Genomic DNA, 17,363 nt, shown 5'->3' on the forward strand with positions numbered 1-17,363 from the left:
TTCAGCAAGCATTTATTGAGTACCTGCTCTGTACCAAGCACTGGACTAGGTACTAGAGAAACAATGATGAGTAAAAAAAAAATAAGAACTTTACAGAGACAGGATATTGAGCCTGGTTTAGATGTATCTAAGCGGATACATGATGATGACTCAAGTTTTAAGAAACTATTCTAGGTTAGGGTTGAGAGACTAGAATTTGATGGTGCTATTCCCTGAAATGATAAATAGGAAGTGCACTGTGTGTGAGTTTTCTGCTTGCAGTAACAAACTGACACAATTAAGGAATAAAAGATATGTTCAAAGGCATTAGGCAGCTCATAGAACTGAAAGAACAGCCAGGCAGCAGAAAGGGCAAGAGCCAGCCCATGGGTATCTATAGCAGGAATGTGTGGATTGCCCCTCTAGGCAGCTATCATTGGAAGACAGCTTCAGCCACCATCTGCCAGTGTCCTTTCCATATCCAAATTCCCCAGAAAAAAATCTGATTGGCCCAGTTGGGGGGGATGCATGTTAATGTCTACAACATGGGAAGAAGACCATTGGTGGGGTGGTAGTAAGAAGGGTAGATTGCAAAGAAACTTTGGGAAGTGCCTGACTGGTGGTTGTGCAGTGGATAGAGAGTTGACCTGGGATGCTGAGGTCACCACATGAGGCTTCATCATCTATCTGTATGCATCTCTGTGTAGAATTAATTGCAAGAACATCACCTACTTCCTGACTTCTAGCAATTTGAAGAACAAGATTGACTAGGTAAGATATCCAGAATACACTAGAAGTATCCATGATGTCTGGGATACACCAAAGAGCAGACAGAGTACACACAGTATTGTTTATTATATGCTAAAATGGTGCTGAGCATGTGCATATTGGGTCCTAGTTTTCTACATGTTTTCACTTCTAAAATGAATGGTATGTGCCAACAGGATAGAATCATGTTCCAGCAAAACTTAAGGTTACATATTACAGAGAAAAACATGCTTGTGAGAGCATCTACTAACCTCTAAATTGTCAAAGTAATATAACAAATCAGTAGAGTGTCAGTCCAGCTGGATGGCCTCTGAGAGTCTGTGGTTCTAACAATGTTCATTACATAATGGAATTTATCCTGTGAGAGAGACCAACCAAGATACATGAAAATTTTCAACCTGTCCTGGAATTCCTGGTCAGCTTGTCAGTAAATGCAAGCAACTGTTCACCTATGGAATTTAACCCTTAGGATTTGAATTTCCTTTTCTTTTGACTTCTTTATCTGAGGACTGGCCCAGCTGACCTTTTTTTATTAATTTATCTTGCCTGTGTGTTACTTTCTTTGCCTTTCTTGGTTGGAGTGGCAGTTTTCCCACACTTGGGCTTTCTTCTTTAGTAATCATTGCTATGCCCTTGAAAATATATTTAAATAAAATGAATTTCATCAATTTATTCTCTTTTATCCTCAGTTTTTACCAACCAAATAACATCTTTAAGAATGAAAGCGCCCTGGCCAGTTGGCTCAGTGGTAGAGCGTCGGCCTAGCGTGCGGAGGACCTGGGTTCGATTCCCGGCCAGGGCACATAGGAGAAGCGCCCATTTGCTTCTCCACCCCTCCGCCACGCCTTCCTCTCTGTCTCTCTCTTCCCCTCCCGCAGCCAGGGCTCCATTGGAGCAAAGATGGCGCGGGCGCTGGGGATGGCTCTGTGGCCTCTGCCCCAGGCGCTAGAGTGGCTCTGGTCGCAACATGGCGACGCCCAGGATGGGCAGAGCATCGCCCCCTGGTGGGCAGAGCGTCGCCCCATGGTGGGCGTGCCGGGTGGATCCTGGTCGGGCGCATGCGGGAGTCTGTCTGTCTCTCCCTGTTTCCAGCTTCAGAAAAATGCAAAAAAAAAAAAAAAAAAAAAAAAAAAGAAAGCAACTACCCTTGCTTATTTTTTTTCTCACATTATGCCTCTATTCTCTGAGACTTTCTTTTTTAGTCTTTGTCCCCCAGTGAACATGCATAATCCCCATCTCTCTATTGACCTGTATTAATACTGATTCCCAAACCTAGAAAATTCTTTATAGGAATAAAAGGTAAGCAGATGGAAGGCAGAATTGCCACAAGAGTTTTAACCCCAAGTTGGAAGGCAGGGTAACAATAGCTAGATGTGCCAGGTGAGGCTTTAATGCTTTAGATCAGTGATTTTCAACTGGTATGCTGCAAGAATTTTTAAAACATGCAATACCTGACTATTAGTCAGGGGCACTGACCTCTTTTCCCTTAGATTGTCACAGAAATAACAACAGGCAACACAACAATAGCGGCCCACCTTTTTTTGGTCAGATTGGCAAACTATTTTTTGATGTGCCACAGAATTTTAGTAATTTATGTGTGTCATGAGATGGAAAAGGTTGAAAATCACTGCTTTAGATGTATTAACTCAGAGTTACTCTATGAGACAACCTCAGAGTAAATCTATGAGACAAGTATTATCCCTATAAGAAAGGAAACAAGGAATTTGCCCAAGATCACGCACAGGGCCCATTTCAGAGCCTGTGTTTATACTATCCCGTCCTTAGTCATTGTGTTTGTCATTCATTTGGTAACATTTTCTGCCACAAAGAAGTGAGTCAAGAGGTTACTAAAGTATGGCAAATTGAGGTTCTTAGCATGTGCAAGAAATGAAATGTGCCTGCGAAATGAAATGGCTTTTACAGACATTATTTTCAGTTCCCTATTTCAGGGATGAGATAACAGATTTCAGAAATGTTAAGTAATTTGCCCCAAGTCACAGTTAACCAGCTGCCGAGCTGGGACTGTTTGAACCCAAAGTCCGTGCAACTCCACTACCTCAGATGAACATCTGACAAGGAAAATCTGGATCGCCCGACATTTTTCTCTCCACCTTGCCTCCCGCTTTCCAACCCGCGGTGTGTCACTAAGTTACCTTTATGCTCCAAGTTTCTGGACACAGACCTACTTACGTAAATGATATGCAAATGCAAGTAAATGTAATTTCCCACATTTGTTGAAAACTCAAAAAATGTCGATCGTGGGGAAACGGGCGGATCCCAGTTAGCCAAGGTTCAGTTCCCAGCCATCCCCCACCCACGCCCCCAAGGCTCGGGGCGAGGGAGGGAGCTAGCGGCTTCGGAAGTAGGTTAAAGTGACAATCGAAGAAGGAAAGGCTAGCCTTTCCTCCCGGGGAAGCAGAAGCGGCCCAGCAGGCAGAGGGAATTGCAGAGGGCGGTTTCTCTCCTCTTTTCCTGTCCCACCCATTCGGCCGCCCCCCAACCCCCTCGCGGGCCTTCGCAGCTAACTCTGCGTGTCTCTCAGCAGCTTCCGGCTGCTCGTGTCCCTGGGTAGGTCTGCGCGGAGCTCTGCAGTTCCCGCCCTCGTGTAGTTCAAAAGGACGCGCGGAGTGGCGCCGGCCCTTCCACAGAGCCCGTCAGACCGGTCAGGTGAGCATGCGGAGGAGGGGACCTGAAAAGGGCGGAGAGCCAAGCGAGCTCGGTCGCCCACACTCACACTGCCGCCACCTCGGTCCCCCGCAGGAACTGAAACCGGGAGCGGCCGGAGCTTGTCTCTCGTCTGGAGCTGGCGTCTCGGCTGCTGGGCCACCCTCGCAGCGAGCCCACCGGGTGCTGGTAACGCTGGAGGGCTGGGGGTGGGGCTGCAGGGCGAGACCCTAAGTTAGCCGAGCTGTCGAGGGTCCCCACGGCGCCCGAAATTCGGGCTCGGCCAAGTGGAGTTCAGCCTTAGTGGCCGGCTAGTGGAGTTCAGTCTACTGTGCGCGGATGGCGCAGTGGACAATGAAGGAGGACTGAGGGGAGTGGACCAAGCCCGGTGGACTGGTTGTCTACAGCCAGAAGGCGACTGAGGACCCTCATCTCAAGTTTCCTCTGCCTGGCTCAACCTCCACCCCCAACCCCAGGGCACCTTTCAGCCCCTCGTGGCCTCCGAGCCTGGGCGCAGGTACTGCACACCCCTTCCTGACACCGAGGGGATGGCTCCGCCCCAACCCAGCTGTGAAAAAACTAGGTACCAGTTATTGCGATTTGGTGAAACTTGGGCCACTGCTAATCTGCATACTTTGGCCTAATTTGCTCGGTCTTTTAGAAATTGTAGGTAAATGTTGTGATCCAGTGAAAGGATGTCGGGGTAGAACGTTAAGAGATAATGCACCCCAAATACAGGTGGTCTCACGGAAATGCACTTGTAACAGCAGCCTGAGGAGATACGAAGGGAAACCAAACAAGGGTTTAAAGCTAGCTCCACAGGGAAAAGAGGGAGTAGGGAATGAACTCCAGAAAATCTGGCACCAACGGTTTTTCTGGGATTTCCAGTTGTCTCTAGCCCCAGGCAGGGGTCCACCCACCTCATGCCTATCTTTTCCCCTCTTGCTGCAGATCGGCTTGTTCCTCACGGTGCCTATCCACTTCCCGCAATGACCAGCCTCCCAACCATGCCTTCTTTAGGAGGTAGGTGAAGTCCTTTTTCAGTGGGAACGGTAGAGGCTTGTTCAACATGCTCACCCCAGCCCAGTCCTGGTATTCCCTGAGGCCTCAAGCCAGATGAGAAGACTCTCCCACCCCTCTTTGCTTCCCTCACAGCTAAAAGGAACTACTACTAGGCAACTAGAGTGTGCACTTGAGTGCAGTTTGAATCTAAATCTCATGGACCTGAGCCAGTTCCTGGCACTACCACTTAAAGCTTTGTGACCCTGAGTGAGTTATCTAACCTCTAAGCTCCAGTTTCCTACTTGTAAAATGGGAAAATAGTGCCTATTTTATGAGTTTATTTGGGAGGATGAAATGAGACAACCTATATAAAACACCTAGTACAGTGTCTCAGGTCTAATAAGCACTCATTAACATTGGTTACTATTATTATTATTATTATTAGATGCTTGTTAAAAACCCACCTTTACCTGGAAAGGAATTCTGCCTGCTTTCCGATTCCGCTCCTCTGATGATACTCGCCAGTAGCACACACCATTGTTCCTGGAGCTGTGCTCAGGCAGAGATCCATCTCATCATGTTGAGAATGATTCCCACCTTTCATTTCATAACTAAGCTGAGCTGGTTATGAAATGATATAGTCATTGATTATTTTCATTATGTACTAGATAGGTTAAGGGAGGAATAAAAACTTGATTGGTCTATACAGCTTTGTTTTCATATACAGTTTCATTTGTCATTAGGACAGACATTCTCTGTCTTACTGATGTGTAAACAGGTGAGTGACAACCCAAGGAAAGTCTAAGGCAGTGTCCTCTATGTCTGGTGATGCACACAATTCAGACTGTTAGAGTTGTCTGGTGAGAGATAAGAAAAGGGAGAAATGTGTAGAAGTTTACATTGGTCAGCAAGGCTTCATGAGTGGGGAAGGGGTGGAACCCTTACCCTTGTGGAGGGATGAGGTATATACAGGCAGAGCAGTGTGTAGCTGGTGTTCCAGGTAAAGGTAGCCTGGTCATGTGTGAAGCTGCAGAGATTGCACTTACCCTGGAGGGTGTTCCTGAGGAGAGGGCGGAGGACCTCCCAAATAAACCTGCCTGGGGATAAAGAGGTGATGCTTCAGCAGCTAGCCAAGGAATTAGCACTTGGGCAGAAGGGGAACTATTTACATTCTTAACAGAGACAGAGAGAGTTAGAGAGAGGGACAGACAGGAACAGAGAGAGATGAGAAGCATCAATCATCAGTTTTTCTTTGTGAAACCTTAGTTGTTCATTAATTGCTTTCTCATATGTGCCTTGACCGCGGGCCTCAGCAGACCGAGTAACCCCTTGCTCGAGCCAGTGACCTTGGGCTCAAGCTGGTGAGCTTTTGCTCAAGTCAGATAAGCCCGTGCTCAAGCTGGCGACCTCGGGGTCTTGAACCTGGGTCCTCTGCATCCCAGCCCGACGCTCTATCCACTGCACCACCGCCTGGTCAGGCTCTTTTTTAATTTTTTAAAAATTTGTGGTAAAATATACATAATCTAAATGTTAAACCATTTTAACTTTTTTTTGGTGTACAGTTTAGTAATATTAAGTATTAACATTCACAATGCTGGAGTACCGTCACTACCATCCATCTCCAGAACTTTTTCCTACACTGAAACTATTCATTAAACCAGGGGTAGTCAACCTTTTTATACCTACCGCCCACTTTTGTATCTCTGTTAGTAGTAAAATTTTCTAACCGCCCACTGGTTCCACAGTAATGGTGATTTATAAAGTAGGGGAGTAACTTTACTTTATAAAATTTATAAAGCAGAGTTACAGTGAGTTAAAGCATATAATAATAATTACTTACCAAGTACTTTATGTCGGATTTTCGCTAAGTTTGGCAGAATAAATCTTTATAAAACAACTTACTATAGTTAAATCTACCTTTTTATTTATACTTTGGTTGCTTCACTACCGCCCACCATGAAAGCTGGAACGCCCACTAGTGGGCGGTAGGAATCAGGTTGACTACCACTGCATTAAACAGTAGCTTCACATTCCTTCTCACCCCAGCCCTTGGTAATCACTGTTATACTTTCTATTTGTATAAATTTGACTAAGTACCTCATAGAAGTGGAGTCATGCAATACATGCTTGTCCTTTTGTGTCTGACATATTTCACTTAGCATAACAGCTCCAGGGTTCATCTATGTTGTGGCATGTGTCAGAATTTTATTTCCTTTTTTAAAGCTGAGTAATAGATATATAATTTTGTATATATAGATATAATATATATCATTTTGTTTACCCATTCATTTATTGATACTTGGGTTGTTTCCATCTTTTGACTACTGTGAATAATGCTGCTGTGAAAATGGCGTACAAATATCTAAGTTCCTGCTTTTAATTCTTTTGGATATGTTTACTCAGAAGTGGAATTGTTGAATCATATATAAGTTCAAAGACTGGAAGGGAGAAATCACAAACACAGTGAAGGCTTGTTTTGGTTTGGTTTGGTTTGGTTTTTGAGAGAGAGAGAGAGAGAGAGAGGAAGGGAGAGAGAGGGTGAGAAGCATCAACTTGTAGCTGGTTTCACTTTATTTGGGCATTGATTGCTTCTTGTACATGTCTTGACCATGGCTGAGCCAGTGTTCCCTTGCTCATGCCAGTGACCTTGGGCTCCAGCTGGCGAGCTTTGGGATTGTATGGACAATTCCTCCGCTCAGAGGACTTATATTTTAAAGGACAAGATCACTGTAGGTCTTGCACATCTCTTTCCCCATCTCCCCATCTCCATTCCTTCACATCTTTTCCCCCTGTCAGACTATAAAAATCTCCTAGAGGAGTTAACTTCTTGGAGTGTTGAAACTGAGGGCTGTGTATGACTTTCATGGGCCCTTGGCACTTTGCCTTTGTTGGCTTGTCCCTCCATTTAAAAAGATATACATTAAAAATTATAAAAGAACTCAGGGACAGAGACAACAGCATGGTAATTGCTGGGGTGGGGAGGGTTAGAGGGAGGTGGAGGAAGATACAGAGGGGATAAAGGGTGATAGAGGAGACTTGACTTGGGGGGGTGAACACACAATACAGTATATTGATGATGTGGAATTGTTCGCCTGAAGCCTGTATAATTTTGTTAATCAGTGTCACCCCAATAAATTTAAAGGGGGGGCAAGAATTAAATAAATAAGTAAAAATAAAATTTGTATTTTACCACTATGTTGTAATAAGGAAAAATATAACTAAATCATTAACAGTTGTATTTATTATGAATAATTGATGGATATCGCAATATACAATTTCCTTGACCTAAACAATTTTCTTATTTCTTAAAGAAATTTTTTTTCTTGTGATTTTAAGAGAAATTAAAGTCATTACAATTAAAATCATTAAAAACCATTTTCATGGGCCTCTGCAAGCTCTGTGGACCCTCAGCACTGTGCCTGCTGTGCCTAGCGCATAAGTCACCCTGTTAGAAGTAGGATGGAGTGAAACCTGGCGTGGTGGGCTCTGCCTGCCCATGATTAAAGGCCATCCCTTTCTACCTGATGACACTAGGAACTTCCTAGGTTTTACTCACTCTGGAGTAGACACTAAGTATTTTTCATCTCAGTTATTTTTCACCACAACCCTATGAGCAGGTTTTATTCTCATTTTACCAAAGCAAAAACTGAGGTTCATAGAAGTTAAGAAATTTTCAGAGGTTAAGGAGAATTCTCCCAAGGTCATGTGGCTAATAATAGCAGAGGCGGGTCTTTGTGCCATGTCTGATTTACTCCCAAGTCTCTGTTCTTTCCGACATGGTATACTGCTCTGAAAGTTTCACTCCACCCTACTGGCAGGAGCACATGAAAGAGAAGGAAGGAGAAAGGGAGCAGAATTTCAGGGCCGGTTCCCATGGGAAAGAGGATTGGGGGAGCTGCTCTGTGTTAGGCAGGTCCAGAGCAAATAAGTAGGTTGGCAAACTCAGGTGGCAAAGGATCCGATGCCTCAGTGATAAGAGATTTAGGGGAACAAGGGCCACAAAGAAACGAACGTGTATCTGGGTTAACAACAAAAGGAGGGGGTGAGTAAGCAAAATCGATCTTGATGTTCACTTGCTGTTGGTTAGGATTTGGGTGAAACCCCAAATCTTGTGGTCCTCAGCCCCGGCCTCCCCCTGAAAGAAAGACCAGTGCTGCAGTCCTTCCAAGACTGAGAAGGGAAGGAAGAGGGGAATGTTATTTCTATGTTGGACGAGAGATAGGAGAGAAATGGGATAGCAACTGGAGATAATGGAGGGAAAACTACTCCCCCTTTTATCACAGGGTTTCTGTACTTTGTTTACTTTGTTGTTGCTTTCATTAAAAAACTATTCCATGTCCTTGACCGTTTCTTTTATGTATGTTTGCGCAGGTGTGTGTGTGTGTGTGTTTATAATTTTATTTTAATTTGCTTTTTTTACAAACATTAAAAATAAATGTTTGGCCTGACCAAGCGGTGGCGCACTGGATAGAGCGTCGGACTAGGACATGGAAGACCCAGGTTCGAGACCCCGAGGTTGCCAGCTTGGGTGCCGGTTCATCTGGTTTGAGCAAAAAGCTCACCAGCTTGAGCCCAAGGTCGCTGGCTCGAGCAAGGGGTTACTCGGTCTGCTGAAGGCCTGCGGTCAAGGCACATATGAGAAAGCAATCAATGAACAACTAAGGTGTTGCAATACACAATGAAAAACTAATGATTGATGCTTCTCATCTCTCCGTTCCTGTCTGTCTGTCCCTGTCTATCCCTCTCTCTCTGACTCTCTGTCTCTGGAAAAAAAAAAAAAGTTTGCCCTGGCTGGTAGCACAGTAGATAGAGTGTCATCCCTGAGCATTAAGGTTGCTGGTTCGAGCCAAGGCAGGACATGTAAGAGAAGTAATCAGTGGGTGTACAACTAAGTGTAAAGACGAGTTGATGCTTCTCTTTTTCTTTCCATTCCCCCCCCCCCATAAGTAAATAAGTAAGTAAGTAAATGTTTTTGCCCTGGCTTGGTTGGTTAGAGCAGGGGTAGTCAACCTTTTTATACCTACCGCCCACTTTTATATCTCTGTTAGTAGTAAAATTTTCTAACCGCTCACCGGTTCCACAGTAAGGGTGATTTATAAAGTAGGGAAGCAGAGTTACAGCGAGTTAAAGCATATAATAATAATTACTTACCAAGTACTTTATGTCGGGTTTTTGCTAAGTTTGGCAGAATAAATCTTTATAAAACAACTTACCATAGTTAAATCTATTTTTTTTATTTATACTTTGGTTGCTCCACTACCGCCCACCATGAAATCTGGAACGCCCACTAGTGGGCGGTAGGAACCAGGTTGACTACCACTGGGTTAGAGTGTCATTCTGATATGCGAAGGTTGCTGGTTTATCCCTGGTCAGGGCACATACAGAAATAGATCGATGTTTCTGTCTCATCCTCTTCTTTCTTCCTCTCTCTCTAAAATCAATAAATGAAATCTAAAACATTTTTTAAAAACATAAATGTTTTTACAAACATTTAATTTACTTTCTTTACAAAGCTTTTTTAACACATTGACCCCAGCAATTTGCTTTTTCCATCTAACCATATGTCCTGTCCCAGTAACTGCAGATCTACCACATTCTTCTTAACAACTATATTGTTTCCAGAATGAATAGCCTGACTTATTTAATCATTCCTCTGCCAGTGGACAGTCAGATATTTGTCACTCTTGCAAACAGTGCAACAGTGAACACTTTCCATTTACAGTAAAACTCAGAGAACCAAATCCAGGGACATGTAAACAGAAAGTTTCACTGGAGTCAGAGCAGGATGTTTCCAGATCTTGGAGAGTTGGTAGTGTGTGGCAGTAGGAAGCTTGGAATGAAGAGGCAGATTTGAAACCTGGCTCAGCCAACTGCTGAGTGATGCTGTTTGCTGAGCTGCCCAAGTTTCTTGGCTTGTACAGAATGATAATACCAACCCTGCTTACAACACATTCTTGGGGAGGAGCTAAAAAAATGTATGTTTTGTAAACTGTAAATCATAAATATAGATTACACTTCTTTCTTTTTAATTGATTTTAGAGAGAGGAAACAATTTGCTTTTCCACTTATTCATGCAGTCATTGGTTGATTCTTTATTTTTGTTACAGAAGAGACAAAGAAAGGGACAGATAGGGACAGACAGGAAGGAAGAAAGAGAGATGAGAAGCATCAGTTCTTTTTTTTTTTTTTTTGTATTTTTGTATTTTTCTGAAGCTGGAAATGGGGAGAGACAGTCAGACAGACTCCCGCATGCGCCTGACTGGGATCCACCCGGCACGCCCACCAGAGGCGATGCTCTGTCCACCAGGGGGCGATGCTCTGCCCCTCCGGGGCGTTGCTCTGCCGCGACCAGAGCCACTCTAGCGCCTGGGGCAGGGGCCAAGGAGCCATCCCCAGCGCCCGGGCCATCTTTGCTCCAATGGAGCCTTGGCTGCGGGAGGGGAAGAGAGAGACAGAGAGGAAGGAGGGTGGGGTGGAGAAGCAAATGGGCGCTTCTCCTATGTGCCCTGGCCGGGAATCGAACCCGGGTCCCCCGCACGCCAGGCCGACGCTCTACTGCTGAGCCAACCGGCCAGGACAAGAAGCATCAGTTCTTTGTTGCAGCACTTTAGTTGTTCATTGACTGCTTTCTCATGTGTGCCTTGACCATGGGGAACTCCAGCAGATTGAGTGACCTCTTGCTCAAGCCAGCAACCCTGAGCTGAAGCCAGTGACCATGGGGTCATGTCTATGATTCCATGCTCAAGCCAGCTACCCCGCACTCAAGCTGGTGAGCCTGCACTCAAGCTCGTGATCTTGGGATTTCAAACCTAGATCCTCCGTGTCCCAGTCCGACACTATCCACCTCACCACTGCCTGGTCAGGCCATTGGTTGCTTCTTCTTGTATGTACCCTGACCAGGTGTCCAACCCACAACCTTAGTATATGGGGAGGATGCTCTAACCAACTGAGCTACCCGGCTAGGGCTCAGTTTTTTTGGTTTTTTTTTGTATTTTTCTGAAGTTGGAAACAGGGAGGCAGTCAGACAGACTCCTGCATGTGCCCGACCGGGATCCACCCAGTATGCCCACTAGGGGGTGATGCTCTGCCCATCTGGGGCATTGCTCTGTTGCAACCAGGGCCATTCTAGTGCCTGAGGCAGAGGCCATGGAGCCATCCTCAGCGCCCATGCCAACTTTGCTCCAATGGAACCTTGGCTGCGGAGGGGAAGAGAGAGACAGAGAGGAAGGAGAGGGGGAGGGGTGGAGAAGCAGATGGGCGCTTCTCCTGTGTGCCCTGGCTGGGAATCAAACCCGGGACTCCTGCACACCAGGCCAACGCTCTACCAGTGAGCCAACCGGCCAGGGCCAGATTATAGTTTTGATACTTGAAGCCTGAAGGGCACTAGCTCATTAACTCTTCAGGACACTCTGTGACCTTTAGTCTGAGAAAAGTGCTTTTATGTGAGTTCAAATTTTTAATTTTTAAAAAACATTTTATTTTGGAATAATTTTAGATTTATAGAAAAGTTGCAAAAATAGTACAGAGATTTCCCATGTACCCTTCAGACAGTTTCCCTTAATGTCAGTATCTTATATGACCATGGTACATTTTTTGAAAAAACAAGAAATTAATAATGGTACAATACTGTTAACCCAACCACAGACTTCATTGAGATTTTACCAGTTCAAAATGTGATTTTGATGTGAATTCTAAACACTTTTTTTAAAAGACTCAAAAAAAAATTTTAATATATTTATTGATTTGAGAGAAAGAGAGAGAGGAAACATCAAGTTATTGTTCCACTTATTTATACAGCCATTGGTTGTTTCTTTTATGTGCCCTGATCAGGGATCATCGATCCCGCTATCAGGACAATGCTCTGTTTAACTCAGCTATCTGACCAGAGCAGAACACTTTCTTTCTTTTTTAAAGATTTTACGCCAAAATTAAGGTGATAAAAGTCCTTGTGGTCAGCTAGTTAAGTTACTCACTCTGTGTTAGAATTCTGTTCAGTACCTGAAGCATTTGTCCAGTGTGCTCTTCTTCCTGGGGGAGGGCGGGGCATCTGTCTTCCATTAGTTTCTGCCATTTGTACAGGTCATCCCTTGGCATATTTGAAGACAGTGTTCAAATCCTAGGCTCCCCCTAAGTTCCTCCATGGGCTTTCTGTTGCAAGCTTTCTTTATCTGACATGGTTTCTAAATCATTCACAATGTTGGCTGCTTATGTCAAAACTGTGACATCCAGATGCAACTCAGCAGTCAAGAAGTGGCGCAAAGGAGGGCTGCACTTGGCTTCCATTATTAGAGACTCTATTAATGATGCCAAATATAACAGCAAGTTTAATTTTTTTTTTTTTGAGTAATTATCATCGTGAGAAATTTGGAAGATAGCCTGACCAGGTGGTGGCGCAGAGAATGGAACGCTGGCCTGGGACGCAGAGGAACCAGGCTCGAGACCGCGAGGTCACCGGCTTGAGCGCAGGCTCACCATCTTGAATGTAGGGTCACTGACTTGAGCGTAGGATCATAGACAGGACCCCATGGTCACTAGCTTGAGCCCAGAGGTCGCTGGCTTGAATCCTGAGGTCACTGGCTTGAGCCCCCAATGTCAATGGCTCGGCTGGAGCCCCCTGGTCAAGGCACATATGAGAAAGCAATCAGTGAACAACTAAGGTGCCACAACGAAGAATTGATGCCCCTCATCTTCTTTCCTGTCTGTCTGTCCCTCTCTCTGTCTCTCTCTCTGTTTCTCTCTGTCTCTCTCATTAAAAAAGAAAAAAAAAGAAATTTGGAAGATTAAGGAAAGCACACTGTAGAAGAAAATAAAAATCATCCCATATTCTTTAGCCTACCTATCACTCTTACTGCTATTTTGGGGTATATTGTTCCAGTATCAATTGCTCTATAGTGATCCCACTGTAAGCCTTTTATATAGGCTGCCACTGAGCCATAGCTTCCCCATTCTTCCCCACTCCCCATTTTACTTGTGAGTTCATTGGTTTTCTGGACCTAAGAGCAGAGAATCTAATAAATTCTCATCATGTTCAACTTGGCCCAATTCTCTGGTCATTTGAAATCTATTGGGCAAGTGAGTTTGTAAAATTTGTATATTTTGAGTTTGCTCACTTTTATTTTTACAAAATGGCACTGGGCAGCCATGTGTGTGCTTGGTCTCAGAGCAGGGCAGTTGGCAAATTGTGGATTGCATTCCTGCTTGGGAAGGGCCATTGTTTTGCTAATATTTGCTGGAGGAGAGGTTTTCTGCCAGAAAGTTTTGAAAGGAGAGAGCAGAAAGAGAAGGGGAAGAAAGAAATCATATTAGCAGAGTGAGAGCAGAGAGAATGCAGAGTACTGAAGAACAAGCAAGTTTTGCAGAGAGAAGAAGGAGAAAGGAGCCATGTTTGGCAGACAGAAAGTGTGCAGATGGGGAACCAGAGCAAGCTCTGCTGAGACTGGTGGGGCCTTTGATTCTAGGAGGGACAGGAGAAGACTCTCCTGGTTGTGGAACCTGAGAATGTGTTAGGGCTTTGGGAGCTACTGAATGAGAGGGAAGAGGTCTTCCCTGCCTCTTTGCTCATCAGCCGGTGCAAGACTTTAATAAAGGAATGGCCTGCCGTTTTTTGGCTCCACTGTTTCTTTATCTCCCCCCCCCCCCCCCCACTGTTTCTTTACCATCTGCCTGAATCCAGTGAGAACCTACATGTGAATGGCCATGATGGCGGCGGTTATGGCCATACAAAATCTCTCTGTTCATCAGCTTTTTTAGTTGCCTCTCTAGCTTTTTTTTTTTAATATGGTTACAGAAATATTTATTTTATTTATTTTTATTATTATTATTTTTTTTACAGAGACTGAGAGAGTCAGAGAGAGATAGGGACAGAGACAGGAACTGAGAGAAATGAGAAGCATCAATCACCAGTTTTTCGTTGCGACCCCCTAGTTGTTCATTGATTGCTTTCTCATATGTGCCTTGACCACATGCCTTCAGCTGACTGAGTAACCCCTTGCTCGAGCCAGTAACCTTGGGTCCAAGCTGATGTCCTCGGGGTCTCGAACCTGGGTCCTCCGCATCCCAGTCCGACACTCTATCCACTGCGCCACCGCCTGATCAGGCTAGCTTTGTAGCTCCTTACCTGGGGTCTTCAGGGGTCTGCATTTATCCAAAGAGCACCAAACCCAGGTAGAAGGCACCAATAAAGTAGAACAGCAAAACAAACAATCTTGCAAAGAGTTTAATATTCAATATATTTTAAAAACAAACAAAAAGCCAGAGTCATTATCATAAGAGAGATATTATTGAACTTTCTTCTACCTGTCTTCTGATTTAAATTATTTTTGTGTGTGTGTGACGGAGAGAGAGAGAGACTGACAGAGAGAGGGACAGATGGGGACAGACAGGAAAGGAGAGAGATGAGAAACATCAATTCTTTGTTGCGGCACCTTAGTTGTTCAGTGATTGCTTTCTCATATGTGCCTTGACCAGGGGGCTACAGCAGATCAAGTGACCCCTTGCTCAAGCCAGCGACCTTGGGCTCAACCAATGACCTTGGGCTTCAAGCCAGCGACCATGGAGTCATGTTTATGGTCCCATGCTCAAGCTGGTGAGCCCACGCTCGGTGACCTTGGTGTTTTGAACCTGGGTCCTCTATGTCCCAGTCCAGTGCTCTATTCACTGTGCCACCACCTGGTCAGGCTGATTTAAAGTTATTTTGAATTGCATAAAGGCCTTAATTTAGCCCTAGCATGATTTGACATAAGAATATCAAATTCGGCCCTGGCCGGTTGGCTCAGCGGTAGAGCGACAGCCTGGCGTGCGGGGGACCCGGGTTTGATTCCGGGCCAGGGCACGTAGGAGAAGTGCCCATTTGCTTCTCCACCCCCGCACCCCCTCCTTCCTCTCTGTCTCTCTCTTCCCCTCCCGCAGCCAAGGCTCCGTTGGAGCAAAGATGGCCCGGGCGCTGGGGATGGCTCCTTGGCCTCTGCCCCAGGCGCTAGAGTGGCTCTGGTCGTAGCAGAGCGACGCCCCGGAGGGGCAGAGCATCGCCCCCTGGTGGGCAGAGCCTCGCCCTTGGTGGGTGTGCCGGGTGGATCCCGGTCGGGCACATGCGAGAGTCTGTCTGACTGTCTCTCCCCGTTTCCAGCTTCAGAAAAATACAAAAAAAAAAAAAAAAAAAAAGAATATCAAATTCAAAAAGAACTATGGTGAAATCCTAGTGGAAGAACCTCTGCTTAAACTGACATCACTCATTCCCTTTCTTGACAGTCAGTTACTACCCCACTTAGTTCTTAGAGCCAAGCTGTATCACTCCACAGGGATAGTATATTTTTCCATATGGTCTATGATGAGCTGCTGTCTTCTCATGCAGCTACTTCATCTTTCCCTCAATACTCTCCTTATCCTCTTTCTCAGTTAATGACCTTGTGTTCTATTTTCTTTAAAAATTAAAATTCTCAGAAGAGAACACAAAGGCTCCTACTCTCCCCATCTGCCCACTATCTGCCTCTGTTCTCGTGTATACATTATTAACGCATGATCCCTGCCCTGTCTGCAGCCAACCCTGCTATTTGTGCACTAGATCCCTAGCCCTTCAAGGCCATGGTTCCAGCCACTGTCTTCTCTCATGCATCATCAATTGTTCCCTCTAACCGGAGTCATTCCTGTATGTACATAAACATGCTGTCATTGCTCTCATCCTTAAAAGAGCAAAAACAAACAAACAACTTGACCTGTGGTGGTGCAGTGGATAAAGCATTGACCTGAAACACTGAGGTCACAGATTCGAAACCCTGGGCTTGCCTGGTCAGGGCACATATGGGAGTTGATGCTTCCTGCTCCTCTTTCCCTTTTCTCTCTTTCTCTCTTTCTCCTCTCTAAAATAAATAAATAAAATGTTTTGGGTTTTTTTTTTAAAGCAAAAACAAATAAATGGCTTGAACACCCTCCCCACTCTAGCTGATGCTCATTTCTCTGCTCACCTTTATGAGAAAAAAAAATAGTTTATCAATATTCTGCCTTCAGTTCCTCTCCTTCCATTTATTTATTTGTTTATTTATTTATTTATTTTAACCCACTGTAAACCAGGGGTTTTGCCTCAACACCTCACTAAGCTTCTTTTTATCAAGGTCATGACTTCTGCTTGAAGAAGCCCAGTGGTCCTCACACTTGATCTATTTGGCTGCTACTCCTCCGTCTCCTTTGCTGTTTCCTCCCTGGGCTCCGCCCTTGATTCTTTCTATCTGTACATACTGTCTCAGAGATTTCACTGACTCATGATCTTAAATATACTGATTTTTTTTATTTTCTTAAATTTTTTTTTTTTTTTGTATTTTTTCTGAAGCTGGAAACGGGGAGAGACAGACAGGCTCCCGCATGCGCCCGACCGGGATCCACCCGGGACGCCCACCAGGGGGCGTCGCTCTGCCGCAACCAGAGCCACTCTAGCGCCTGGGGCAGAGGCCAAGGAGCCATCCCCAGCGCCCGGGCCATCTTTGCCCCAATGGAGCCTTGGCTGCGGGAGGGGAAGAGAGAGACAGAGAGGAAGGGGGGGGGGTGGAGAAGCAAATGGGCGCTTCTCCTATGTGCCCTGGCCGGGAATCGAACCCAGGTCCCCCGCACGCCAGGCCGACGCTCTACCGCTGAGCCAACTGGCCAGGGCCTATTTTCTTAAATTTTTTAAAAGATTTTACTTATTGATTTAAGAGAGAGGGGAGAGAGAAAGGCAGGAGGGAGGAGCCGGAAGCATCAACTCGTAATTGCTTCTCATATGTGCCTTGACCATATGAGCCTGGGGTTTTGGGCTGCAACTGTAACATTCCAGGCCAATGCTTTATCTAAACATTGAGCCACCTCAGGTCAGGCAAATATGCTGACTTTTAAAATCTCCAGTGCAGCCTGACCAGGCGGTGGTGCAGTGGATAGAGCGTCGGACTGGGATGCGGAAGACCCAGGTTTGAGACCCTGAGGTC

General features: G+C 45.3%; 1 protein-coding gene across 2 annotated transcripts in view; it reads left to right on the forward strand.

Annotated features, from left to right (window-relative positions):
- The first annotated feature begins 3,211 nt into the window (after window positions 1-3,211).
- The window catches only part of SMAGP (small cell adhesion glycoprotein), a 28,020-nt gene continuing 13,868 nt past the window's right edge, over window positions 3,212-17,363 (forward strand). Inside the window, exons 1-3 of one of the 2 annotated variants that reach the window (XM_066353823.1) lie at window positions 3,212-3,414; window positions 3,508-3,600; window positions 4,363-4,434. In XM_066353823.1, coding sequence (XP_066209920.1) covers window positions 4,401-4,434 — 34 coding nt within the window. In that variant the 5' untranslated portion in view covers window positions 3,212-3,414; window positions 3,508-3,600; window positions 4,363-4,400. The other variant, XM_066353813.1, reaches the window with a different exon arrangement.

Source organism: Saccopteryx leptura, chromosome 1 (assembly GCF_036850995.1).
Source record: "Saccopteryx leptura isolate mSacLep1 chromosome 1, mSacLep1_pri_phased_curated, whole genome shotgun sequence".
NCBI classification, from domain to species: domain Eukaryota; kingdom Metazoa; phylum Chordata; class Mammalia; order Chiroptera; family Emballonuridae; genus Saccopteryx; species Saccopteryx leptura.